General features: G+C 44.5%; 1 protein-coding gene across 2 annotated transcripts in view; it reads left to right on the forward strand.

Annotated features, from left to right (window-relative positions):
- Positions 1-26,554, forward strand: part of EMB1135 (RING/FYVE/PHD zinc finger superfamily protein) — a 182,471-nt gene that overhangs the window by 37,496 nt on the left and 118,421 nt on the right. For both annotated transcript variants that reach the window (XM_087374238.1, XM_087374244.1), the window contains exons 2-14: positions 3,502-3,567; positions 3,680-3,853; positions 4,022-4,152; positions 4,254-4,330; positions 5,961-6,142; positions 6,374-6,451; positions 11,064-11,196; positions 21,672-21,732; positions 21,867-21,948; positions 22,040-22,171; positions 22,288-22,431; positions 22,560-22,659; positions 22,755-22,880. In XM_087374238.1, the coding sequence (XP_087230364.1) occupies positions 3,502-3,567; positions 3,680-3,853; positions 4,022-4,152; positions 4,254-4,330; positions 5,961-6,142; positions 6,374-6,451; positions 11,064-11,196; positions 21,672-21,732; positions 21,867-21,948; positions 22,040-22,171; positions 22,288-22,431; positions 22,560-22,659; positions 22,755-22,880 (1,486 nt within the window). The remainder of the gene's footprint in view (positions 1-3,501; positions 3,568-3,679; positions 3,854-4,021; positions 4,153-4,253; positions 4,331-5,960; positions 6,143-6,373; positions 6,452-11,063; positions 11,197-21,671; positions 21,733-21,866; positions 21,949-22,039; positions 22,172-22,287; positions 22,432-22,559; positions 22,660-22,754; positions 22,881-26,554) is intronic.

Below are 26,554 nucleotides of genomic sequence, written 5' to 3' on the forward strand. Positions count from 1 at the left end.
GTTTTGTCCTAGTGACAAAACCTTAGTAGTCACTAACCATAGTCACCATAGGCACCAACTCTTCCCAAGTGAGAGTACTCATCCTGCCACTAGTGATAAGTGAAGAATAAAAAGCAAAGTACTGCGAATTCAGATGAGAGAGCAAAGTAATGGCCAATATCTTTAGATGATATCTCCTTTCCGGCTTGAAGGATCTCTTGTTGAAATTCCTGAAGCTTATTGATATGTTTCCGCATAGAGGAAGACTTAGAAGGATCCAATATTCTCATCTGAACCTCAAGAGAGACCATCTTCATAGGGAAAGTCCGGTTATAGAGGGTGGCCAGATGCTCCCAGATACTCTTGGTGGCGGTCATGTGCTTTACATGATTAATAATCGAAGGAGTACAGTTCAAGAAGATGAACGAATGTACCCTTGCATTGACACGGTCCCATATTTGAGCCAGATTCTCGGCCTCCTTCTGATCCAGAATGCCTAAACTTGCAGCAAGGGGTTCTGGCTTTGTGACACACCATAATGAAGTCTGCCAAGTCATAAGCTGTAATACTGATTCCATCATAACATGCCACACGCCATGGTTATTCCCATCCAGTTGACGATCGACAGGGAATGTGGGTAACACGGGGATCTTCACCTTATTTTCTGCTAGTTCCTGCAGAGAAGCCATGGGGAGAGAAATAGAAAGAACGGGGAAGATCGGGGAATGAGGGAAGAAAGAGAGGACGAAGGATAGAAGACAAGGCTGAGAGGATGGAAGAGGATGCTTCTTTCGACCTCCAAAGTGACTGACCTTCACACAATCCGCTCCTTCGATCTGAAAACACCCTTCAAAGTAAAGTCCCTTCTTTGTACTCCCAAAGACAGCCCGTAACGAACAGCTTCAAAAGTCTCCGTAGCTTGCTGGTTCTAGGTCCTCTCCACAGCTCAGGTCTTCTTAGCCAACCTTTGGCTCTGATACCATGTGAGAAGTGCAGCGGTGCTGAGCAACAATGGAGAGAAAACAGCAAACACTCCTAGAGGAAGAACTGAAAACAAGAGAGCCAGGACAGACTTGCACAAGGATCTCAGGGAAAACTCCTCAACTGCTGGAGAAAACCTCAACCAATCCGAGGGAACTGAAGACTACTGAGATGAGAATATGGGGGGGAGAGGGGCCCTATATATAGGCTCCCCCCCAGCCCTAGATAGCCGACTAGGAGGGTAGGGGGCAGCCGACCAGCCTGGTTGGTGCAGCCGACTGGGCTAGGTGGGGGCAGCTGACTAGGGCTAGGGGCTATAAAAGGCCCCCAGCCAGGGCGCATACTAGGGGCCATGATGACAGCCCAGTGGCAGCACTAGGTGGCCCTGGCACAAGCCCAAAACAGGCCCCAAGTCTGCCCCATACCTCCTCCAATGTGTCATGGGCTGGACAGCATACATCTCGCATAGACTTCATATCGAGAGTGGTAGAGCAGAGCGCCTACCCAGGGAGAGGTGCATATGCACATTATGTGACATGCAGGAGGTTGAGACAGAGGAGCACTTCATCTTCAGGTGTCCTGTTTACTATGAGATCCAAGGGCGTTTCTACTGCCTCTTCAGAGATAGCTATGGGGTTTTGGCCCGATTCCTCTCCTACCCAGACCAAAGGTGTTTGGCAGGCTTTGTTCATGAGGTACTCAGGCACCGCAAGAGGATACTTCGAGCATGGAGATAGGAGCAGACTTCTTCCTTGGCTGATCCCTATCGGAGCTTTATCATGGAGTTTTTTCAGCCAGATCACATGGACCCCCATGAGACGAGGCCTAGACATGACCTGACCCAGAGCCAGTGACCCGACAGCTCAGACAGAGGGTTGACAGGCAGATTACACTTGGGGATATCCCCTCCGTATTTAGAGTATGAGTCCGACCGACAGGGGTTACTGTAGCCCTTGTTAGGCGTAGAGCTATGACCAAGATACGTGCCAGGGCCGCACCCGTGAGTGGCCGACAGCACTCTATCGCCGATTTCATGCCTCCATTGCCTCATCCACCCTGATGTCCTGGTGATGATGATGATGAGATTGATATATAGTCGATCACTCACATGACTATGTTGTACTTAGTACTTAGTACTACCATTCTGCATTTTCTGCATTTTGCATTGGTGTGGATGCTCGTTTAGAAGCTCCACCACCACAGCTCGTTTGTACTAGGAATTTCACAGTCTCATAGACCCATCGGTCTTCCGAAGACTTTAATAAACTTTCTTTCTTGCTTGCTCTCTCTCTCTCTCTCTCTCTCTCTCTCTCTCTGTGCCTCTCCGCAAACCCACAACTGTGGCCCTCACTCAACCTCACATGGGCAGGCAGACCCACAACCAAGGCCCTTGCTCTATGATACATGAGAGGACCTATAACAACCCCCCCCTCTCCCCCCCCCCCCGCCTCCCCACCTTACCTCAAAAATGAAATGTGAAGCTGAGAGTAGATTCAAAAGGAGGCTTGTGAGGGGTGTCAATATGCTAGGAGAGCAAAAGAAAGACAAATCAAAAGTGGAAGGTGCAAGTTATGCCTTCGTTTTGGTTTAGAAAGTTCAAAAATCTAACGCTTGGACTTCGTGATGCCTGTGTATGCTGTCAAGGTTGTGTGTGAGAGAAAGAGAAGTACAATAGAGGAGATTTGTGGGGTTCAAGGAGGATCTCACCATCAGTTGGAGAAGCTTCTTCATCAAAAGCCCCATCAAATCTAGACATGGTCTGCCACTGTTATCATTATCGCTCATCAAGCTCATACAATACTCGGAGTGCCATGGCTACCTAGAGGGTAAAAAGAGGTGGTTTCTATAGACCAATTTTCACAGACAGTGACAGTCCAGTTCATGGCTCCTTAATCAATTAATTGCATGGATTGGAAGCTAGCCTTCACAAGTTGTTTCTTTTATGTTATTGAAAAAAGAATGAGGATGTTGCAGGATGCCTGTAACTGGATCAATACTTCTATGGATTGGATTGAGACTTTGATGTTCATGTCCAGCTTGTCTAGAGTAGACCTCGTTCTCACTATAGCATTGGATCGAGAGCTGATAATGCATCTCATTTTAGACCCAGCACAAGCTACATTGTTTGATGGTTTCCACCCTTTTATTCTGGATTTTCTTTTTTATTAAACCATGAGACCTGGTTTGGAGGCCAAATATAGGAGGGGCTAATGTCTTGGCTGCAATCACTTACCTTGTGCATTGAAGCACAAAGAGGCTAATTGTGCCACTGCAACTATCCAGCCTAAGCACTTTTAATCATTAAGGCTGTGACTAACTCTTGATGTGTCCTGATGTTTTCCTGTCCGTGCACACACTTTCACATTTCTTGGTTTCATACTGCATGGAGGCATTATCGTGTTTGGTTCTTCTATGAGCTTGTTTTCTGTGCGTGTCTGCTTGTGTGCCATGCCACAGTAATCCTCTGAAATTCAGAAATCACCTGCTTGTGATTAACGTATTGCATGTAGAGTTAACTTTGTGTTTGTTTATTTTCTTTAGGTTGCCCTGGAAGTGGAACGAGAAGAGGATGAAGGAGGAACGGTGGGGGAGACATTTATAGAATATGTGAGTATTTGTGTCGGAGTGTAGTATATGTGATATGGCTAACCTGTGTGTTGGGTCTTTATTTCAATTTGTATACAATGATTACCTCTTTGTGAATATCTTGTTTCTGCAGCTCCCATCAAAGCTGTCTATCGGCCCCTTGCATCCAGACCCTGTGGTTGAAACAGCTTCCCTATCCGCAGTACAGCCCCCTGAGCCTACCTATGACTTGAAAATTGCTAAAGAGATGGAACAGTCAAAGTCTCTTTCATGCTTGCAACTTGAAACCATTGTATATGCTTCCCAGGTGAGATATCATGATTGGGCCATTCTTGAGGAAGTGGGCATGTTTCTTGAAGTAGGCAATAATGGAATGCTTTCGTCCAAGGGGAACGTGGAGTGACATTCAGTGTGCTTGTGTGTCTTTAATGAGCCAAAGAACCTCACATTTATATAATTATTCTTTATACTGCAGAGGCATAATCAACACCTCCCAGATGGTTCACGGGCAGGATTTTTTGTTGGTGATGGAGCAGGTGTGGGTAAAGGTCGCACAATTGCAGGCCTCGTTTGGGAAAGCTGGCAACATGGGAGACACAAAGCATTGTGAGTAAACTTGTAGAAGCTGTCCCATTTCCTTTCAGCTTTCAGTAAACAGGTGTGCTTAAATCGTTAGCTTGATTTGCAATTGACCCGACTACTGGTAGGTGGTTGTCAGTTGCATCTGACCTGAAATATGATGCACGGCGAGATCTTGATGATGTAGGGGCAGCTTCTATAGAAGGTACATGCTTTCATATTTTTTGTAACGTCAAAATGGCCTCTGCTATAACACAAGGTCTGATGGGTGATGAATTCTGCAATTGATTTGAGCATTGGTTGTATTAATTCAGTATTATCTAGTTTATATATTTTTAGTAATTAGTATCTGCAATCTTTAAGCACTAGAGCAGGAGGGAGGGACCTAGATAGACTGATCCAGTTGAGCACTAGCAATGTTGCATAGCTGATTTTCTTTCTCAACGGTGTCAGCCCTGAGCAGATCCAGGGCCACTGCCAGCCGAGATCATCTCGTCTATCCTCAGCCAATCTGTGGTGTTGGTCCCATAGACAACATACACATGTCCCATCACACGGTTGGATGGCCTGATTAGATGGCCGATCACCGGGGACCTTTCCCCTATTGTCCTTTGCATTTGAGGATTCTCCCATAGCAACAACTCGGTGTATTTATTTTCTGTCTCAGATACTAGCCTTAGGCGTGGATGCCCGTTTTAGTGGCCGCACCCCTTAGCTTTCATTGTATTTGGTTTTTTTCAGCCTCATAGACCCTTTGGTGTTTTGAAAACGGTGATTTTTCTTGCTCTTTCTCTCTCTGTCTCTCTCTCTCGCTTTGTTTTTTCAACATGGTATTAGAGCCACTGGTGCTCTTGTAGCTTCTCCACTCTTGCATAGTTCAAGGAGTGAGTGTGTGTCTTCAGCCATAGTGCGGAGGGTTGTTCCAGCCATAGATGGTGTTTTTTCTCGACCTACATTGTATGTGAGATAGATCAGCGGCAGCATGATACAATGAGTTGCTGTACAACATGTTCAAGATGCCTCTATGATCCTCTCTCTATGAGTGAACCGAAAGTGGGTATATACAAGTAAGAGGATAAGGATCCCATGGATGCCATATGCACACCAATGGTGGAATTTACATTCTTGACGGTTAGCGATAACAAAAACCATGAAGAGAGCTTCAAATTGGGCTTGCAAGATTTTGAAGTAGAGAAAGATTTTTTAAAAAATAAATTTTTTAGGGTAGAGAAGATGGTCTTTGGCAGTCCTTTCTTTGTTTCCTTTGTTGTGGGGATTTTGAAGGTGTGGCCATTTTCCCAGAGATATTGGATGTCACAGTAGCCCTTTCTTAGGATTTTGTCTGTTTTGTTATGGCTTAGCAATTAAAAAATACATAAGCCCAAATTTAAGTTAACAGGTAGCAGCTTTTTTCTTAATGTGACAAATCTCATTTTTCCTTTTAAACGATTCACACTACCAGAGGTCAAGGTAAGAGGGACCGCTTTTTTTCGAGGGGAGGGAGGAAAAATCTATCTTTAAACTTGTCAGCAATGATCAATTCCTGTTCTTTTCCAAATCTTCAGATATTCTATTATCCAGAAATCATATTACCATTTATGTATTCCTGATCAATCACCAAGCTTTCTTCGCGAATCTTACGAAGCTTGTGAGTTACTTAAGTAGGATCATGTGACGGCTGACAACGTTTTTTCATATGCTTCTGCAGAAAGTGCTTTAACTATTGTGTCTGAGTGATTGTCTGTCAGTCAGGTTGAAATGCTTCAATTATCTGTTTCAGCGCATGTCTTATTTTAAGACGATAGCCTACCTTATGGACTTTTCTGTTGTTGCAGTGCATGCGCTTAATAAACTGCCATATGGAAAGCTTGGGTCTAAGACCGTAGGTGTCAAAGATGGTGTGATCTTTTTAACTTACAGCAGCCTCATTGCATCTTCTGATAAGGGCAGGTCTCGATTGCAGCAGCTGGTGCAGTGGTGTGGATCAGAATTTGATGGTCTTCTTGTGTTTGACGAGGTTTTTAGACGAACCTAGAAAATTTTAATTTGAATGACCAATTCCAATGCTGATGATTTGTGCTCTAGAATGTCCGTTTCTCAATTAGGTTTAGATCACATTTGAAAGGAATTGCATGCTTTGTTACTCATCACAAGTGAATAAGATGTGGCTTTGCTTGGGTCAGAGCTGTTCCAAGGCCTTGTCATTGCCATTGAGTCTGATTCTCAAATATCTGTAAATGCATTTCAGTGCCATAAGGCCAAAAACTTGGTTCCTGAAGCGGGAGGCCAAGCTACCCGAACTGGTGAAGGTGTTCTAGAGATTCAGGTGAGCAAACTGTTTCAGAGGTCAATTGGAGAGGCTTTCATGCCTCTTTGATATTTCCTTGTTTCTTCTTCCTCTTCTCTTTTGTGCACATTATGTTTATTGTAACATAGGCTCGTTGTACTGAGCTGGTAAGTGTGAATATTGTAGGTTTATCTTGCAGGTCAGGGTGTGCCAAGGATCACATGTTGTAAATGGTACCATTGCTTGTGTGGCATTAGAAGTCGCTCTTTATCAAATTGAATTGTGAGCCATTATAGAGCACGATTTGCACTTTTAAGAGTCCCAAACAAATTATGGAGCCAGCTAACAAGCCCACTAGGGGAAAGCCAGATGGCATCCGAAGAGACATCAAGTGGCAGCCAAGAGCTCACCAAAAAGGCACCCAAGTAGGATTGCCCGTAATCTTTATTACATCGGCCGCAGCCTTAGAGATTGATATTTTTAACAGAAGTATACAAAGGAAGATAGGAAGTACTTGAAATTTAAAAAAGGGGATTTTGGACACCTAAATGGCTCCACAAAAATAGATATGCCTCCTTGAAGGGTGACATCAACTTCAAGCTGGCCCACATATTTTATGGCACCTAGGGGATTATTTGCAAAGTTGGGGAAGTAACATATTAATTGGAGCTACCGCCCACCCGCATAATCCATTTTTCTGTTTCAGGTCTCATCGCATGTAGATTAGAGTGTACAAGTCTTCTCTGAGCTGCGACAAATGGATGAGGAAGGTTGTATCCTCTATATCTCAGAGCAGTTCATGGGCTTTAGACATCCAGTCGTTGGAAACGAGGTCTACACAGACTATTGCATGAAAATAGGAGGTGAGAGATTTTGGCAGTGAGAGCATTGTGCAAGAGTACCCAACCTTTTGGGACAGTGATGGGAAGCAGCTGCTAAGACCTCTCCTTGTAGGGCAGACACCATATGGAATTCCAGGGCCAAAATATTGGCTGTATTGAAAGAGAAACTTAAGCTTAAGTTAGCACAAGCAGTACTTAAGCCTCACTCCCACCTAGTTTATGACAAGATTTTACTTGACATTATTTCCTTTTAATCTACTTTGACCCCCAACCTTTCAAGCATTTCACCCTCCTTTCTTCTCTCAAGAAGAATGGAACTTGACAAAGTAAAGGAAGCAACAAACAAAGCCATGATAGCATACTTGAAGAATGGAAAGCACTCGTGGGAGAAAAGCAAAAATCAAGACAAGAAAAAGGCAAATGGATTCGGAAAAACAAGTAGGATGGGAGACCCCAAGGATATGGATATGAATATGGTTGCAATTTCAGAACTAAAAGAGATAGACATTCTTATGGCACTTGAAACTTGGGAACACCAGGGTTATAAGGTACCGATGATTAAACTTTGAAAGTTTCACAAATCTCTCCATCTAGAAGTAAAGACGAGTACACACATAATGGGGACATGCACACATAATGGAGTGAAAGTGGGTGACTCGAGAAACCATAAATATGATCTAAGATGGACTCAACTTGTACTATGTCTCTCTACTAGATATGGTCCATAATGTTGACTCAGAGGCTAAGTGTGAGCATGACTCAAAGGCCCAACTAGGCATACAAGCCCTATGAATGAGCATGGTCAGAGGCTCCAAGTCTTAGCATGGACACATGAGAACTCAGAGGTTTAGGGGACCAAGGCACCCAGATCCTGAAGCTTCCCTTCCAGGCTTGATAAGAGTCCCATCCCTAGCAACATACATCAGTCTATCTAGGGAATACCCCCTTTCATTCTAACATAGGAAACGATGAAACCTCTTAACATTTATTACAATCAGTTTTGGGGGACTACTGAGGCAGAGAACCCCTCACCCCAAGAACATGCCTTTCATTGCCAGATTTTGGATTGAACAGTTTGGTTTCAATTGGAATAGTTTCAATCTTGAGACGCCTAGTCACTCTTGTAGCAGCAGCAACAGCTTCATCTTGCACCTTCCTTGAGACAATGTACCGATACAGTGACATTTTCTGAAGTGATTCTCATTGGGAGAAGGCAACCTTGCACCTTTGCATAGTCTCAACCTTTGAATTGACAGAGCCTTCCTGGGCCATGGGATTTGCAGTGATGCACGCCAAACCAGCACCAATACCTTTAATAGCAGTAACAACATCAGCTAGAGCTTGAAGGTCTGAAGAACATTGCTACATACTCCTCCAATGGCCACCAATATGTGTACCAGACAAATGTGTCGGCAGGGTGGTCTGTGAACAATCCAAAGCCTCTATACATGTGGATCTCCAAATATGGCACGCTGAGATGCTTGCCAATATCTCCCATGAATTGTCCAAAGTGGCATGTACAGGTCTATATGGAGACCAAGGAAATGTGACCTGGGTCAGGGTCTAGGTACCATTCTAAAGCCAAAAAACACTGCTCCACATACTTGCAACCTTGACAGGCTGAAAAGCAATATGCATAAGAACATCATCCATAGATCTGAATAACTGCCCCCAGAAGGAACATAAAAGCCCAAGGCATCCCCGTCTGATCTTTGTAGTCCTACAACTTGAAGTGGGATCCCAGATCTCGCGAAGGCTCCTAGCCAAGTACCCCGAGAATGAAACCGGTCACCTGGAAAAGCCCAATCCAAGGGTATAGCTTTGCATCAATCTACTGGATTCTCCTTGCAGTTTCTCTGAGGTGACTTACTAACTGGAGCCTCCAATCATCTAGAAGGTTTTTGAAAACCTTCCAAGAACCCACAAAGGAAGCAAGACCTCTCGACTAACTAGACCCCTTAAGTTGTGGAGTGGTTCCCCATTCTTCTTGGAGTCTCCTAGAGTTTTAAGGTGGCATTTTCAGGGATTTTTTCTAGCTCTCTTTCAGGAGTTTGATTTTGCCTTATTAGGGTATTTGTTTTCTCATGCCTGGCATGATATGCTTTTCCAGTGAGTTGTTCTGTCGGAGTTTCTTTCATACTCAATAGAAGTATTTTCTTTGAAAAAAAAGAAATCTTTCCCAGACCAATGATGGAGCAGCTTGTAATTGGAGACCTCAAATAGCCTCAACAAGATTTTTGTTCAACCAAAGAGTTTCAAAAGGCATGAATGGAAAAGCAAAAGATCCATATGAACTTATAGCCGAGATAATTAGATGGGGAGGGGATAATCTCCACCAAAAGATCCAAGAATTCTTGAATAAGGCTATACCTAAGGGTTTCCCACAAAGTGGCAAGTAAATACTTTGGTCCCAATTCTTGAACGTGGAAACAAGGAGGCAGCAAAGAGCTACAGGACAACTATGGTAAGCAGTCTCATCATCCATGGCAAGACTGTTCGAACAGTTATTGGAGAAATAATTAGTACATGGGTGGAATTCTCAAATGTTAGAGCTCCTTTTGGAAGCTGGTTGTATGGTTTTAAAGCATTAATAGAATTTACCTTTTTCTGGAAAAAAATATGTCAGAGCCCCCTCTTAGGCTGGCTTTAGACCCAAACTTTCCACGAGTGAATCATTTGATTACTCTAAACACTATAACGGCAGGATCACAGGGCAAATACAAATCAGTGTACTATTGCTTTGTAGTGTGGTATTATTGCTTATCTACGCAGATGATGTGGTCCTTTTTGCCGAAAATGCAGCTCAAAGTATGATTGTAAATATTGACAAGACCATGTTGATGATCATTGGAGAAAAGATAAGTCTGATTCTATTTTTTTTCATGGAAGCAAGCAAGAAGTGGTGAAATCTCACAGTATCCAGGACTGAAATTTGAGGACAACCACAAATGGAATCTGTGTAGAAACGAGGACACTTGGATCCCTAAAAGCTTTGTCGAGCTTACAAAACAAATGCAGGAAATCAAATATCCAGTGATGAGCAAATTCCTTTTCAGACTCTAGTGCGGCCAGTGGTCTCGTGTCAAATATGGGGCGCGAATCTAGCAAAACAAACATGGAAAAGAATAGAGAGAATTCAGAAAGGTTCCTAATAAGCTAGGGCTAAGGGTGCAAACTCGCTATCCCATGATTTTGGCAGAAACCAGAGTGGTACCTCTTGAGGGTGAAGCAATACGTCTCTTTATCTCTTATAGGGTCGAACTGAACTGAAAAAAATGGACACCCCACAAAGTGATGGAAGCCACAAGAGAAAAAGGATGGTTCAAAGAGGCACATAACTGGTTGGAAAGCTGGGATATCTCAAGCCAAGAACTTCATGAAAAGAAAGGAGCCATAAGGGACTCCGTGAAGCAGAAAGTGGTGGACACTTTGTGGGGAGGATGCAAGGGGAAAATGGAGTCAGAAGAAAGAGATCAACCCCATGTTAGCATACAATGAGCAACAGTTACCTCAAGGACAATGTTTCCATATACAAGAGACAGGCTATTTGCAGATTTAGAGTTAACTCCCATGACCTGGAGGTAGAGACTGGTAGATCAACAGACATCCCCAGGCAAGAGAGGCTATGTATCTCAGGGACTATGTCTCAACATAAAATGAGCAACAGTACCTCAAGGACAACGTGTCCATGTACAAGAGACAGGGTATTTGCAGATCTAGAGTCATATTTCATGAATTTGATGTGCATTCGCTGGGTGTTACTGAATGTTCATATGTTTTATGCTTCTCAACTTTTATGTCTAATGCAGGCAAGGTTGCCAGAAGCTCGGGTTGTTTACTGTTCAGCAACTGGAGCATCGGAGCCTCGCAACATGGGATATATGACTCGGCTTGGACTGTGGGGCATTGGGACCGATTTTCCAAACTTTCAAGCTTTCCTTGGTATACCATGTTCCCCATGCTACACTATTTGTTAAAGGATTCAGGACTCAGAAGACTTTTAATCAAGGTTCTCTTAGGATGAAGCATCTGGACTTTCCCTGTGCCTGTATAGCTGATGCTGTCCTTAGAACCTAAACAATATATATACATACCTTTCAAATATTAACTAGTCAATAACCGCCACAAAGTTTTCCAGGGAAAACATCAATGACCAGGAGGATTGCCTGACACTTTTTGCAGCTCAGCATTGCTACCGCTCATTTATAGCTATGCTAACCATGAGCAATTGTGTTCCCACTTGCCTGAGGAGCAGATCTCCCCATCTGCATAGCATATCACAGCTTTGAAAAAAAAAACAGATTCCTCTCTCTCATGATGTGAGACTTGCTCATGCTAAACTCTTCAGTTGTTATGTATTGCTCAATGGTTGTATCAAAGGAATAGTAGAGTCTCCTAAATGTTTGGAATGGGCATGACTGTTGCCCATCCATGCTGTTCGTCAAAGTGTCTCTTCTTCTCAGAGAGCATGTGTGTTTCTAAATGATACCTTTTCTTTGTCCACGGAAACAGATGCACCTCGTCGAGTGCATGTTCTCTTTTCTTTATATGATGGGATTCCCTTTTAACCTGAAACTGTACAGAATTACAACATAAACCAGCAAGCTTAGACCAAAACCGTGCTAGAAAGGAGTTCTGATAAATGACATCGAATTAATATTTCTAATCTTGCAGCTACTCAAGTGTGTTTTTATCCTGAAGCAGACCTCTACGGCCCCGGATTATTCACTCATGATTATTCCTGTACAAAGATGCTTGCATTGGAACCGGATATTCCATAGCAAGAAGACAGACTGACAAGCCCAAGCCTAAATATTTATATTTGACCCAGAGATTGAACTTTATCATTCAAGCAAGCAAGTGATTTGGCCATGCATGGATCTCAACCTCTGATTAGAGAGAAAGGATGGTCAAGATACCCTCTATTTTGATCTATTTTAAACCTCACAGTGTTTCATTGAAAATTCACACAATCGGTCACCTTTTTTAATAATGTTTTGAATCTTTCTCCCTCGAGAGAAAAGAATGGTCTATTAGGAAACTTTAAAAAAGGTACAGGTCATCAGTCCATGGGACACTTGATCAATCAAAAAAGACAGCTGGCTGCTCTGCGGCCTGCTTCACAAAGTCCTAGTTCACTGCCTTGCGTAATACTAGAATCAGGTGCCAACAACTAGGGTGGAGGGCTATACAGTTAGTGGATTCCTCAATCTATGAGAATGTATGCCTGTAGGCCATGCCTTGCAGAAATGCTCCCACCTTTTGCAGTCTTCGTATACCCCTCTGTAGCCCGCTTCCAAGTGGCTCACAAGGTATCTATGGTATCATGCAATGTGTTGACGAGGGTGGTCGCAGGCTGAGTCTTCTGCCCCCATATCACTAAACTGCAGCATGATACCTAGATATTTCAGGCAATGATGCTGGCACCTTTCTCCAAGACTGTGTCCTTAGGAGAGAACTCAAGTCTCTTGCGAGAGTGATGCGCCAAGTCCTGAATGTTGAGGCGGGTGATGCTTAGTCCATCTATCTTGTAGGCTAGAGAGACCATCTCCCTCGGGAAAGCATGTCGTCCCTTTGTCAAGCAAGCTACCATGCCCGCCTCTGTTGGGGTAAAGGCACATTGCCACCCCTTTTATTAAAGATATGACACCTATGACTGTCTTAAGACAGTCATAGGGGGGAAAACCTAATCCTAATAAAACTTAAGAGTTTGTGGTGTGGCTCATCACTTCACACCCGCACATTTTGGAGTCTTCTCTCTCTCACTCTCTCCCTCTTGTACTTCTCCCACTCACCTTCTCCCTTCAACTGGTATCAAAGCCAGCCTCACTCCCTAGTGATAACGCAGGGCTGCAGCGAGGCAGCGCAACAGCAACGCAGGGCAGCGCGGGTCAGCGGGACAGCAGGGCAGCAGCCAGCGTGCATCGCGGGCCAGCGGGACAGCAGGGCGGCAGCGCGGGCTGCAGCGGGCAGCGCATCGCGCAGGCGTAGGCGCCATTTCGCGCGCCGTACAACAGTACGGACGTACGTCGTCCGTACATCCGTATGAACAGACGTCGGCCGTACAGCCGTACGGACAGCCTTCTACCGTACAGTACGGATCGCCGTACGGACTGTGACAGGGAGTTGCTTCCGGATTTTTTTTTTTCGACAGGGAGGTGCATTTTCTGGTTTGGATCTGCGTCTATTCTTCTTCGTCAAGATCTGCAGCAAGGGAAGTACATTTTTCGGAAATCTTCTTTTCTGAACCTTGCAGAAGTACAGCAGGTACACAGGTACTCTGCACGAGTACACTGGTACAAAAGTACAGCAGGTACATCAGCTTTTTTTTTGGGAGAAAAAGCGAGGAGATTTGGATTTTTCCCGAGGTGCACTGAATTGCGTGAAGTACAGCAAGTACTTTTCCCGAGGTGCATTGTATTGCGTGAAGTACAGCAAGTACTTTTCTTTTATTTCCCTCCTGCTTGGAGGAGGACTTGTGCACAGATATCGTGATTTATGCATCTGACAGAGGATATATGCTTTTACTGGGTTTGAATCTCAGTTTACGGGTGAGCAGATCATAGGGCTTTTGCCCAGCAGTTGATGCTTTGTATGCCTTGAGGTAGTGTGGTGCCAGTGTGCACACTTTTGTCTCGATTTCCGCAGTGTGGAGGTGACATTTTCTTGCAGGTCACATTTCTTGTGCAACACTCAGAGAACCTCAGTTGAGCCACGCTTGGCCAGGGCGCATCGAGTTTACTCGGTCCCTAACTGTCCATCGTTGACAGTGCTCAAAAGGTTCCTCATTGAGTGTTTGTACGTTGGGATCTGTGTATGTCATTTCTACACAGGGCAGTATTTGCATTACACTGTTAGTTGATTTTGTCAGAGAGATTTGCACATTGTATGCCTTATCCCTCATTGTTGAGGTTGTTTTCACTTGGTACAAGTGTCAGATCAAGGGGCTTTTGCCCAAATTTTGCTTGAGATCACTTGGGTTACTGTCAGAGATCTTCAGATGCATTTTATTCCCTTGGCAGAAGGGTAATTTCTTGGGATTTATCCCATTTTCTGTTGCAGGTTTTGTGACAGGCTGAAGTGTCTGGAGCTCTTTTTTTTTCGGTAAACAAAACAGTATATGCCAAGTGGTTTATGCATATTAAATCAGTGCAATACCTCATCTGAGGTGGGAGAAGTGATCAGGACAGCAGTGCAGCAGTGTTTACAGCAGTGTTTTGTGCTTTGTCAGCTGTTGATGCACTGTTAAAGCACTTGTGGAGCAGCTACTCATTCTGAAATTACTGTTTTTTTATGCCTATTTGAGCACGGTACAGTGTGTCAGAAGGTACAGTAACTGGAGAGAAATTTTCTGTTGTGCTGCAGATTTTCTGACAGTAAAAAACAGCACTATTGTGAGTGCTCCTGGCTCTTGATAGAGCAGGTTTTTTCTGAGAAATCAGAATTTTATTCAGTCTTTCTTGACTTACAGGAAGTCAGGTACTTTCCTTATCTGATATGGCATCAGGGGGAAGTGAACCATCAATTCTGAACATAAAGAAGTTGGAAGGGGCACACAATTATGCATTATGGGCAGAACAGTGTTTGAATGTACTTCTGCTTAAGAAGATTTCTAAGCCCATAAGGGTGAAGAGTGTCAAGCCATCTGACATGACAAATGATGACTGGGAAGAGCTTGATTTGTCCACAAGGGCAGCTATCATGCTTACTATTTCCGATACTCTTGTGTTCAATGTTCAGGCTGAAAAGACCTCTTATGGCCTATGGCAGAGGCTAGCAGAGTTATATGCCCAAAAGAGTTCAGCCAGTAAGGTTTATTGGTTGAAGAAGCTGGTTGATCTTCGCATGAAGGAAGGTACAGCTATGACCTCACACTTGAGTGAGTTCAATGCCATCTTTACACAGCTTATTGCATAGGGATTGAACCTTGATGAGGAGTTCAAGGCTACTTTCTTGTTGTGTACCCTCCCTGTCAAATTCGAATGTCACTCTTATGTATGCTGATGTAGAGAGCTCTCTCCTTATGGAGGAGATGAGCAGGAAGAATAATGCGAGCAGCAAGTCTTCAAATGCCTTGCAGGTACAGGATAGAGGCAGGACTCAGCAGAAGGGCAGATCTGCTAGTAAGTCCAAATCCCGCAGTCAGTCCCGTGGTAAAAAGGATATTGAATGCTTTTATTGTGGCAAGAAGGGACATGTGAAGTCTAAGTGCTTCAAGTTTATACGGGATCAGAAAGCCAAAAAGGCTGAAATAAAGGATGCAGGCAGTGGAAGCAAAGGCAAAGGCAAGGCGAAGGTAGATGACTTGGATGCAGTGAATGTTGCAGCAGAGGACAGTGACAGTGACAGACATGAGGTATTATGTTCTTCTGCTGTAATTGCACATACCTTGGTTATTGATGGCCATGACATGCACACCTGGCTCTTGGATTCAGGTGCTTCTTTTCATGTTACTCCTCATAGGGAGTGGTTTACTTCCTACACACGTACTCATGGAGTTGTTCACCTTGGGAACAACTATGCATGTCAGATTGCAGGGATTGGTAGTATACAGATAGTGTTGCCTGATGGATGCACATTTATGCTTGATGGTGTTCGCCATGTGCCGCAAATCAAGAAAAATCTGATTAGCACTGGCTTATTGGATGACAGTGGTTTCCACACCACATTTGGGGATTCCAAATGGGTGATTACTGATGGCCAGGTTGTAGTGGCTGAGGGTTTTAAGAGTGATACCTTGTACCCTCTTTATGTTTCCAGTGTGGGTAATCATGTTGTTGTCATAACCGAGCTGCCAAAGGTTTCATTGTGGCATAGCCGGTTGGGACACATGTCTGTTAAAGGAATGCAAGAACTTTCACGTTTGGGTTATCTGCCGTCTCTTTCTTTTTTTAAAATTTGCCTACTTGTGATCATTGCATATTTGGCAAGCATTCTGTGACTCCTCATAAGAGGAGAACTCCCCAGAATAGAGCACCGCTTGATCTAGTGCACACTGATTTGTGTGAGATGCCACAGTTATCACTAGGGGGTGCAAAGTATTTCATTACTTTTATTATGATGCCACACGCAGAGTGTGGGTCTATTTCTTGAAGCATAAAAGCGATGCCTTAGATGCTTTCAAGAAGTTTGTCGCTCAGGTTGAGAATCGGACAGGTCGCAGGCTGAAATGCCTCAGATCCGATAATGGGGGTGAGTATGTGTTAATGCTTTTGTGCAGTTTTGCGAAGCTAAGGGCATCAAACAGGAACTCACAGCCCCTCATAATGCATCTCAAAATGGTGTAAGTGAGCGAATGAATCGAACTATTCAGGAGAAGGTTCGATGTATGTTGTCTTATGCTGCATTGCCCCATGGCTTTTGGGCAGAAGCCGTGCAAACAGCAGTTTACATTATTAACAGGTCGCGAAACAAGGCTTTGGAGTTGAAAGTGCCAGAGGAAGTGTGGTCTGGCAAGCCACCCTCATATAAGCATTTACGTGTATTTGGCTGCGAGTGCTTTGCTCATATACGCAAAGAACTGCGCACCAAACTGGAGCCAAAGTCTATCAAATGCATCTTTATGGGTTATGGTGACGAAGGTGAAATGGGGTACAGGTTATGGGATCCCGTTAAACGGAAGATTATACGCAGCAATGATGTCATCTTTAAAGAGGATAGTGTACACAAGGAACCCGTGCAACCTGTGGAATACAGGAGGGTTATTTATGATGATGTTGGACAGCAAAGATTGCCCTTTTATATGCAGCAGCAGGCTGCTGCAGATAACCCTGTTCAAGAGGGTATACAGGCTGAAAATCAGCCAGATAATTTTGCCAATGATGCACCACTGGATATGCCAGCAGATGGGGCTGTAGAACAGCCAGATATGGTGGTACAGCCACCCGTCATGCATGATGAACAGGCTGGACAGCAGCCTAATCCGGAACATTTTGTTAGGAGGAGCACCCGTGTACAACGGCCTCCTGCCAGGTTTGTTCCAGGAGCCAATAATGTGGCTGATTTTATCATGCTGACAGATTGTGGTGAGCCTTCCAGCTTCAAGGAAGCTATGGGAAGAACAGAGAAAAGGAAGTGGGAGAAAGCCATGTAGTCAGAAATGGACTCCCTACTTCAAAATGATACATGGGACTTGGTGCAGCTACCTGCAGGCAGAAAGGTTTTGCCATGCAAGTGGGTTTACAAAGTCAAAGTAGATTCAAATGCTTTACCGAGATATAAGGCCAGATTGGTTGCCAAGGGATTTAAGCAGGAGAAGGGCATTGACTTTGATGAGATCTTTTCCCCTGTAGTCAAGATGACTACTTTGAGAGCAGTGTTAGCTCTTGTTGCTCATGAGGACATGGATTTATGTCAGATGGATGTGAAGACTGCTTTTCTTCACGGAGATCTACATGATGAGATCTATATGAGTCAGCCAGAGGGATATGCTTTTAAAGGGAAAGAGCAGCTTGTGTGTAAGCTCAAGAGGAGCTTGTATGGACTCAAGCAGGCACCAAGAGAATGGTACAAGAAGTTTGATGCCTTTATGCAGTCCCAAGGGTATCATAGGTGTGAGACCGATCATTGCTTGTACACTAAACGGGCAAAGGATGGCAGTTGGATGCTACTCATTCTATATGTGGATGACATGCTGATTGCCAGTAAATCTCAGCTTGAGATTAGTGCTTTTAAAGAAACAACTGCATAAGTCTTTTGACATGAAAGACTTGGGTGATGCAAACCATATTCTTGGCATGCGGATTACTCGTGACAGGTCCAAGGGACTTTTGTTTCTGTCACAAAAGGAGTACATTGACAAAGTACTGCAGAGGTTTAAAATGGAGGGGGGGAAGTCTATTAGTACCCCGTTGCCTCCACATTTAAAACTCAGCAGTAAGGACAGCCCCAGATCAGATGATGATAAGGCTGAGATGGCCAAGGTTCCGTATGCATCTGCAGTTGGTTCTTTGATGTATGCCATGGTTGCCACTCGTCCGGATATTGCTTTTGCGGTGGGAGTCATCAGCAGGTATATGGCAAATCCAGGCAAGCGGCACTGGGAAGCAGTGAAAGGTGTCTTGAGGTATCTCAAAGGTACCAAAGACTTGTGCATATGCTATGGTAGGCAGGATGCATTGGTGCATGGTTTTACAGACTCAGACTATGCAGGGAATGCAGATAACCGGAAGTCTACTACCGGTTATATTTTCACATTTGCAGGAGGTGCTATATCATGGGTGTCTCGGTTGTAGAAATGCGTTGCACTGTCAACTACTGAAGCTGAATATGTTGCAGCCACTGAGGCTTGCAAGGAAGCAATATGGCTTACTCGGCTGGTGGGAGATTTGGGCATTACAGGAGATATGCGAGTTTTGCATTGTGATAGTCAGAGTGCTATCATGTTGCCAAAGAATCCGGTCTTTCATCAGAAGACCAAGCACATAGATGTGAAATATCATTTCATCAGGGAGGTACTGGAAGACAAGCAACTTGAGCTTGTGAAGGTGCATACTGATGATAATCCTGCAGATCTGCTCACTAAGAGCTTGGCTACAGAGCGGTTTGCACATTGCCGCCACATCATGGGATTAGGATGAGACCATTCTTATTTTATGGTCTTGTATACAGTAACTGTATATTGCTGTAATTTTTATTCTTTTCTCCCTTTAGGCATATTGGCCTTTAGGTGGGAGGTTGTTGGGGTAAAGGCACATTGCCACCCCTTTTATTAAAGATATGACACCTATGACTGTCTTAAGACAGTCATAGGGGGAAAAACCTAATCCTAATAAAACTTAAGAGTTTGTGGTGTGGCTCATCACTTCACACCCGCACATTTTGGAGTCTTCTCTCTCTCACTCTCTCCCTCTTGTACTTCTCCCACTCACCTTCTCCCTTCAGCCTCAAGTCAAGTGCTGCAGGATCCGTTGCATCCTGGCCTCAATCCTGAGACAGCAGTGCCAGATCCTGTAAGCTATCATCTCAAGGGCCCCGTTATCACAGCAATGACAGACCCCATCTACCCTCATCTCCTCCAACCATGAACATTTTGAAATCCTTCCAAGCTGAGCTTACACTTGGCTGTTGTTGTGTCTTGCAAATAGGAGAAAAACCCATGTTATCCTCTTCTATCAATAACTTTCCTCTATCATTTATACAATCTCAAAAATATTAAGAGTTTCGAATCTAAAAGAGTTGGAGGAATTAGGTGAGATCGTTCTTCATAACCATGAGGTTGACCTTGACCTTTTTCAAGACCGTTGAGAAAGCACATTTCCAATAGTCAGTGCCATCCAACATCTTTCCAAAATAAAGCAATGAGATTTCCTACACCTAAGCAGTACAGATCCCTGAGGAGGGTATTCACAGAAGATCCAGACCACGAGCCTCAAAACAAATTCAAACACATAATTCTGCTTGCACTACTCTAAGACATTCCCTGAATGGAAGCACTATAACCAAATTCAGGTTCATTGCAAGGACATCATGAGTTATCATGACTAACTGAAAACAGCCAAAGGAATTAGTCCAGATCCTCCTTGATGACTGGGATGTTAACATGTTCCAAGGGCCTTGAGAAAATGTCTTCCCAATAGTTCTTACCTTTCAACGTCCTTATCAAGGTCTTTTGAAACCATGTGTTGAAGTGGAGCTCTTTGCCATGCACCTTTGCCTTGCAAGTCTTCATGAATTCCTGGTATACTTGCAGTTGGACTGGACATGCCTTTAGATGCGTGAATGAAGCTAGTGCTTCAAAGCCATGTTGCCTAGTGTCCATGAACTTTGGAGGGACTTCTTAAAGGAGGCATATGTCCCCTCACATTCAAGCTAAATGACTCCGTAGGAGTGATTCCTATTGTAAAATTTTGTAATTCCTCTTGAAGCATTCAATAAAAGAGTCTCCTATTCCCCTTTAAACCTATGATTTTACTACGCTTTATACCAAGATCGAGCTGGAAGATCTGAAGTTTAGAATCAAAAAGCTAATGGCTGAAGTTTTTAAGCTGAGATTTGACAAAAATAGATGCAAACCTAAAAGTTGAGAAAACAGATTTATGTTTTGACATTTTGTGGCTAAATAATAAAGATCATGACATTGATTCTAAAAAGAAAAGATACACAAAGGTCGTAAGTGTTGAAGACGTTTGCTCTTGGATAGATTTTCTTTTAGATAATCTTTACATCACAATAGGTGATTCTTTGTTTCAACAAATTATAGGAATCCCTATGAGCACTAATTGTGCTGTCTTTTTAGCAGACTTTTATATTTTCAGTTATGAATTTGAGTTTATGCAACGTCTTATTTCTATCAATACCTGCCCTATCATTTTACATAAGATTAGCCAAGTTGGGCGTTTTATAGATGATTTATTTGTACCAATTGTTCTTGACTTTCAAGACTTTATGTACAAAGACGCTTGTGCTTTTGGAAAAGGAATCTATCCTCGTGTTCCCTTGAGGATGACATTGGGAGACACCATAGGGAGCATCACTGCTTGACGTATTTGGGTTGCCCACTGCATCACGGTGATGGGTGGTCAACTTGTGGCCACCATGGTGCCCATCTGGCCTTGCATTTTCTACACCTCCAGACACCAGACAAGGAGGGTTCTTGCAAGACTTCAAGCTGTGTGTCCCAAGACCTGGCCTTCGAGCATCTTTCATTTTAGCATGGATAGTAGCGTCCAATGGTCGTGTATAGTCCTCCAAATTAGCTCCTTGCGGGTACTCACACATTCTTATCGGCAGTAAGCCTAGAACCTTGGGAAGCAGCCTGAAGGGGCTGGTCTGCACAGCATCCTAGTTGGATAGCTTTGTGCTGTTCTACCCTTTTTAAAGCTTAATCAGAAGTTTTTTTTGTGCAAAAGAAGAGAAAACAGAGCCCCTTCTCGAGGGTATTCAAGAGTGGGTAGGGACCTGTAAGAGAAGGGGAAAGTGAGGACTGAGCTTCCTGTTGTACTGGTCACGAGCCAGTACATACTTTGCAGCCTTTCCAGAAGGGTGCTCCAGCATTGCTTGTGGCCATTCGTGGAATGGTGTTTCATTTGGCATGGAATGCCTTCTTTGTTGAGTACGATTGAGCAATCTTGGATTTTGTTTTGTTGTTTGGGGGGGCAGGGGGGAGTGGTTGGTGTGCCCTATATGTTACCTTGTGAATGCTTGAGTATACCTTGAGTGTGTCTTCATATGTTTATGTCAAATGATGTTAACCAGTATGCCATAAATGCTGTGCATGGAGAAATAACAGGGAGTTGAAGACCACATGTATATTGTTCTAGCACTTCATCTTGGCATTGGTATCTAATATGCCATGATCCGGAAGTTACTTCTTGGATAGTGCTATTGTAATATTGAAAACATCTTAAGGACATGTTCAAGAGGATAAATGCTGGAGCTCATGTGGTCTCATAGAGCGGTGGGAATATTCTTCACAGGTGCATTGGAAAAACGAGGTGTAGGAGCTCTTGAACTCGTGGCTATGGACATGAAGGCAAGGTATTTAGCTGAGTGACCATAATCCTCATAGATCTTATGCCTGCTGATTTTTCAAGAGGCTCATGCAGTACTATGGGTTAAAAAAAAATATCTCTGTAAAATATGTTTTGATTCTAGTTCTGTTTTCTGGACAGGGGCATGTATGTTTGTCGCACACTTAGTTTCAAAGGTGCAGAGTTTGAGGTGGTTGAAGTTCCACTAGAGAAAAAAATGAAGGTAATGTTTGGAATACAATTGGTCATGCTTGCGGTTGCAGTTGCTTGCTTTGATCTCAGAAACTCAGGCAGCAAGGGGGAACTATGGACAGGACATGTACAACAAAGCAGCAAGGATGTGGGCAGATGTGCGGAAGGAATTTCTGCTGGTGATAACAACATTGCATGATTATGAAAAACCCAGCTTAAGCCAGTTGTGGCGTCTTTATTGGGCAAGCCATCAGGTAGTTTTGAAAAAAGCTTAGTAAAATACTTTTCCAAGGTTGATTGGGCAGTGCAGAATGTGATCTACACATGGAAAACCAACCATCTTTTTAAATGTCTTTTGGCTTCAATTCAGCGTTTTTTCCGACACATGTGCATGGCAGCAAAAGTTCCTGCAGCTGTAAGATTGGCAAAGCAGGCGCTGGAAGAAGGAAAATGTGTTGTGATTGGTCTCCAAAGTACGGGGGAAGCAAGGACTGAAGAGGCTGTTTCTAAATATGTAAATAATAGCTCTTGTGAAATGCCGGCATCAAGCTTTTTGTTTTTGGGCAAAGGTTTGGGTTGTAATACAAATTAGATTACTTGATTATATGATTGCACCCCTAATTGGTGCTCTTTTATGCACAGGGCATAGAGTTGGATGACTTTGTTTCGGGGCCAAGAGAGCTATTGATAAAACTAGTGGAAGAAAATTATCCTCTTCCTCAAGCAGCTAGAACCCAACAAGGTTTTAAGCATGCCCTGCAGCCTTATACTGGTAATCTCTTTTCATCATTGTTTTTTTGGAAGGCTGTATATTACATTGCCATTCTTACGTGGCAGATGAGGAGGGAGGAAAGGAAATTCGGACGAAACAACATTCAAAAATTGCTGCTTTGCCAGGAAGGAAAAGAGCAAAGAAAGCAAAGCGGCCCGGTGATGAAGATGATAGTGGTGGAGATTGGGAAAGTAATTCTGCTGTCTGAAACACATTTTCTTTTTTGACTCATATTCTAGCAGCTGTACGGTGCGTTTCAGCATGTAACTGTTTTATGAAATCAGTGTCACATTGTGCTAGGTTTCTTTGTGGGAGCTTGTCATACATGAATGCCAGATTAATTTTTTTGTATTATTTATTGCTCTTGGCGGTTCTCCTCTATCTTGGGGGAGCTTTTCTCCCGTTCCTACTAGGAACGGGCACCAGCGATTCCTATCCAGGGCCTTCTTCTCTTCTTTGTTTTCTAGTTCCCTCTCTTCCTCAGTGGGCAGTGCAGTTTTTGCTTTCTTTGGTGATTGGACTTTTGGTGGCGACCCTTGGTTTGGCCAATGGGGCTCCATGGCAGCACCCTCGACTCCCTCAGCCGTCAAAGTTCTCCTATCGCCTGCTGATAAGCAACAGGTACAGCATGCAGTGAATCTATTATAGGACAAGGAAGTTATTGGCAGGATAGTTGGCCTTACTCCCTCGAGGAGACAGATTAGGGGTTGGATCCAAGCTGGCTTGGCATTCGATGGCGACCACATCGAGGAGGTCACCATCTATGGACGAGGTGTATTTCTCCTCCAACTTGGCTCCTCGGATACTGCTCTGGCTCTCGTGGATAGGAGCCCTATTCTCCTGGGCCCTCATTTGGTGTATCTTATCCCTTGGTATCATGGATTTACTGTGGAGGACATGGACTCGACTCACCATGTTCCCCGCTTTCCAGTGGCGCTCCGCTTCTCGGGCTTCCGAGGGAGTATAGAGCCATCCTTCCTTTTATCAGGCGGGCATTTGGCACAGTTCTAGAGTACCCTTCGGAGTCAGAGACGTCTGATGTGACAGATGACGGGGTTCCTCGTCTCCAGTTGGTTGTAGAGAGCCCAGATGCCAAATGCCTTCCTAGAGGTGATCCTCTTGGAGACTCTTGAGGAAGGTACTCTTCAGCAGAGACGGGACGTCTCCGGTTTACTAGGTCAGTGTCTGAGTTGTAGGCAGAAGGGGCACCTTGTTAAGGATTGCACAAGAGGCTTGAGCAAGGCCCATCCCTCCCCGTGGGAGACGCAGGGACAACATAGTGACATGTGGGAGGTTGGGACCTAACGACCACCCAGATAGACACAACATTAGTCTCAGCGACAACAGCCAGAGTCCCAAACCCTCTGGGTTGAGCCTTTTGAGGGAAGGTGGACCAAGGTAGGGAATAAGAAGCGGAGTAAGTAGGCTAGAAAGAACCAACAACAGCGTGCCAATTGTAAGAGGCGAGCACAGGAGGCTGCGGAGTCACAGGGAGATCAGGACTAGATAGGAGTATCACGAGACTTGGAGAGATGGCCCTTGACCTCATGACATTCTTCAGGCCCCTCCGGAGGTGAGACTTCTTTCCCACAGGATCCTCTACAACAGTAGGATCAGGCACCAGAGGATTTTAGAGCATCAGGGCCCGGACCCCCTCCTACTCACCCTCCCTCAAGTTCAGAGAAGGAGCCTTAGAGGCCTCAGGTGCCACCATTGTAGAGTGACCTTCGACTTCAACATCGACAGATAACACTCTGCCTCACCCCACCCCCACTGGACCCTTCACCCTCGGCCTCCTAAAACCGCTTGTCCCCCCGTGCCGCCTCCTACAATGATTACCCTCACCACCCCCCATTCTATATCCTTAGCCAGTAGCAGCCTCGTCTGGAGTCTCTTCCTTGCGCACCCCCTGGATCTGCAGTGGGCCCCACGTTTGTCAGCAAGGGCAAGGCAAAAGCCACTCCGTTGACCTCTGGCTCCGCAGGCACACATGATTTATCTACTTCCTCTCATACCTCGGGGGGGGGGGGGGGGTTGCAAATGCTCAGTCCTCAAGCCTCTGCATGCTTGTTGGGAGGCCTTTGTCAAGACGGTTCTGGTGATTGGAACCACAGAACTACTTGGAGATTTCAAATACGTATCCCATGCCCTTGGAACTGAGCATTTTGATCTTGCAGCCCTGGAAAGGGGCCATTAGCGCGGTAGGATCCCACACCCACGTGGTTGGCTCGCTCATAGTACTCTGCCCGTGAAGGGCCCTGCATGCTAGCCCATATGGCTATCAAAGTGTGAACCGTGTCACTCCAAATACCTGTGAACACCTGTGATGGGTGCATCTGGGTGTATTGGGCATGGAGGGTAGGGATTGAGCCAATGGCGACCCCTGTCTATGTACTTCCAGGCCATGCAGTCCTTGTACTCTGAAAGGAGGGCAATTAAAGCACACTCCTCGTTGGGGGTGAGGTCATCTGCTATGTATACTGGTTGTGGGTTCCCCCTTCCGATGCTAGGCTTACTTCCTTAACCTTAGTTGGGTCGTCGTATCCTTGGAATCACCCTTCTTCCTTGGTTCTCTTGGCCTGCTCGTCCTTGTAATGGGAAGGTACCTAGCGTAGGTCCTCCTTTTCTTCATCCTCCTCCTCCACTCCTGTTTGGGTGGTTTCCCTCTTGGTCCTAGTGGTAGTGGACAGCCAGCTTTTTGCAGTGATAGCCTTGAGGCTTTTGGGTTTTCAGGTCTCTTTCAGGGTATCACATTCGCTATGGCTGGGAACAATTAGGATGGTGTTCTTCGTGAAGATGATAAGTTGGATGGCACCAACTATCCGATGTGGTCTTATCTCATGAAACATATTCTTGTTGCAAAGCATTTGTGGAATATTGTTTCTCGGGTTGATCTGAGGCGAGCCAATGCTACAGTGGTTGCCTCTACTATTGGTCCCTCTGCAGAGGGTACTCCTCCTGATGCCTCATCCTCTAGCACTCCTGCTGCTGCTCTTCCAACTCAAGAACAGTCAAGATGGGATGCAAGAGATGCAAATGCACATTCATGTATTGCTTTATTATGCAAGAGAATCATTATTCCACACATCCGGTCTTGTAGGACAGCAAAGGATGCTTGGGATAAATTGGCTTCTCTCTATCAGATTCGCATCAGATTCGCAATGAAGCTCGTGTTGCATATTTGAGAAGGCAATTACAGGAAGTCAGTATGAATGAAGGTGACTCTATGGATGCATACCTGACAAAGGTCAAGGACCTCATGGAACAACTTGCCAACATTGATGAGGTGGTGCCAAATTCACAGCTTGTCAGTACCACATTGAATGGACTGCCAGATACATATCAAGGGTTTGCTACAACCCTTTGATTAGTGGCCATGGGTAATCCAGACCACTATTCTTTTGATCAGCTAGTTACTTTGCTTTTGCAGGAAGAGCAAAGTCGAGCTAATAGACAAGTCATTATTCGTGATCATGCATTTGCTTCACAGCAGACAGGAAGAGGCAAGGCTTCCAAGCCTTTGGGCAAGCCTCAATCTGCGCATAGCAGCTGTAATTCCTCCCATGCATCTAAAAATACAGCAGATAAGTCAAAGAAGAAAAGATGCAACTATTGTCGCAAGCCTGGACATGACATTTCAGAATGCAGGAAGCGCATTGCTTCGGAGAAAAAGAAAGCAGGATTGACAGTTAATGCCTCACATGCTATTGAATCCCATGAGCCAGCAGATGCTTCACATGCACATGCTCTTTAGGATGATTGGGCATGGGCTGTCCATTGCTCATTTGATCCCTCCAAAGCTGATGCACTCTTTACTGCTAATGATGCTCAGTCCTGGTACTTTGATAGTGGTGCTTCCAAGCAT

This window comes from Dipteris shenzhenensis, chromosome 1, assembly GCF_047967505.1.
Source record: "Dipteris shenzhenensis isolate YYH24624 ecotype China chromosome 1, Dip_SZ_1.0, whole genome shotgun sequence".
NCBI lineage: Eukaryota > Viridiplantae > Streptophyta > Polypodiopsida > Gleicheniales > Dipteridaceae > Dipteris > Dipteris shenzhenensis.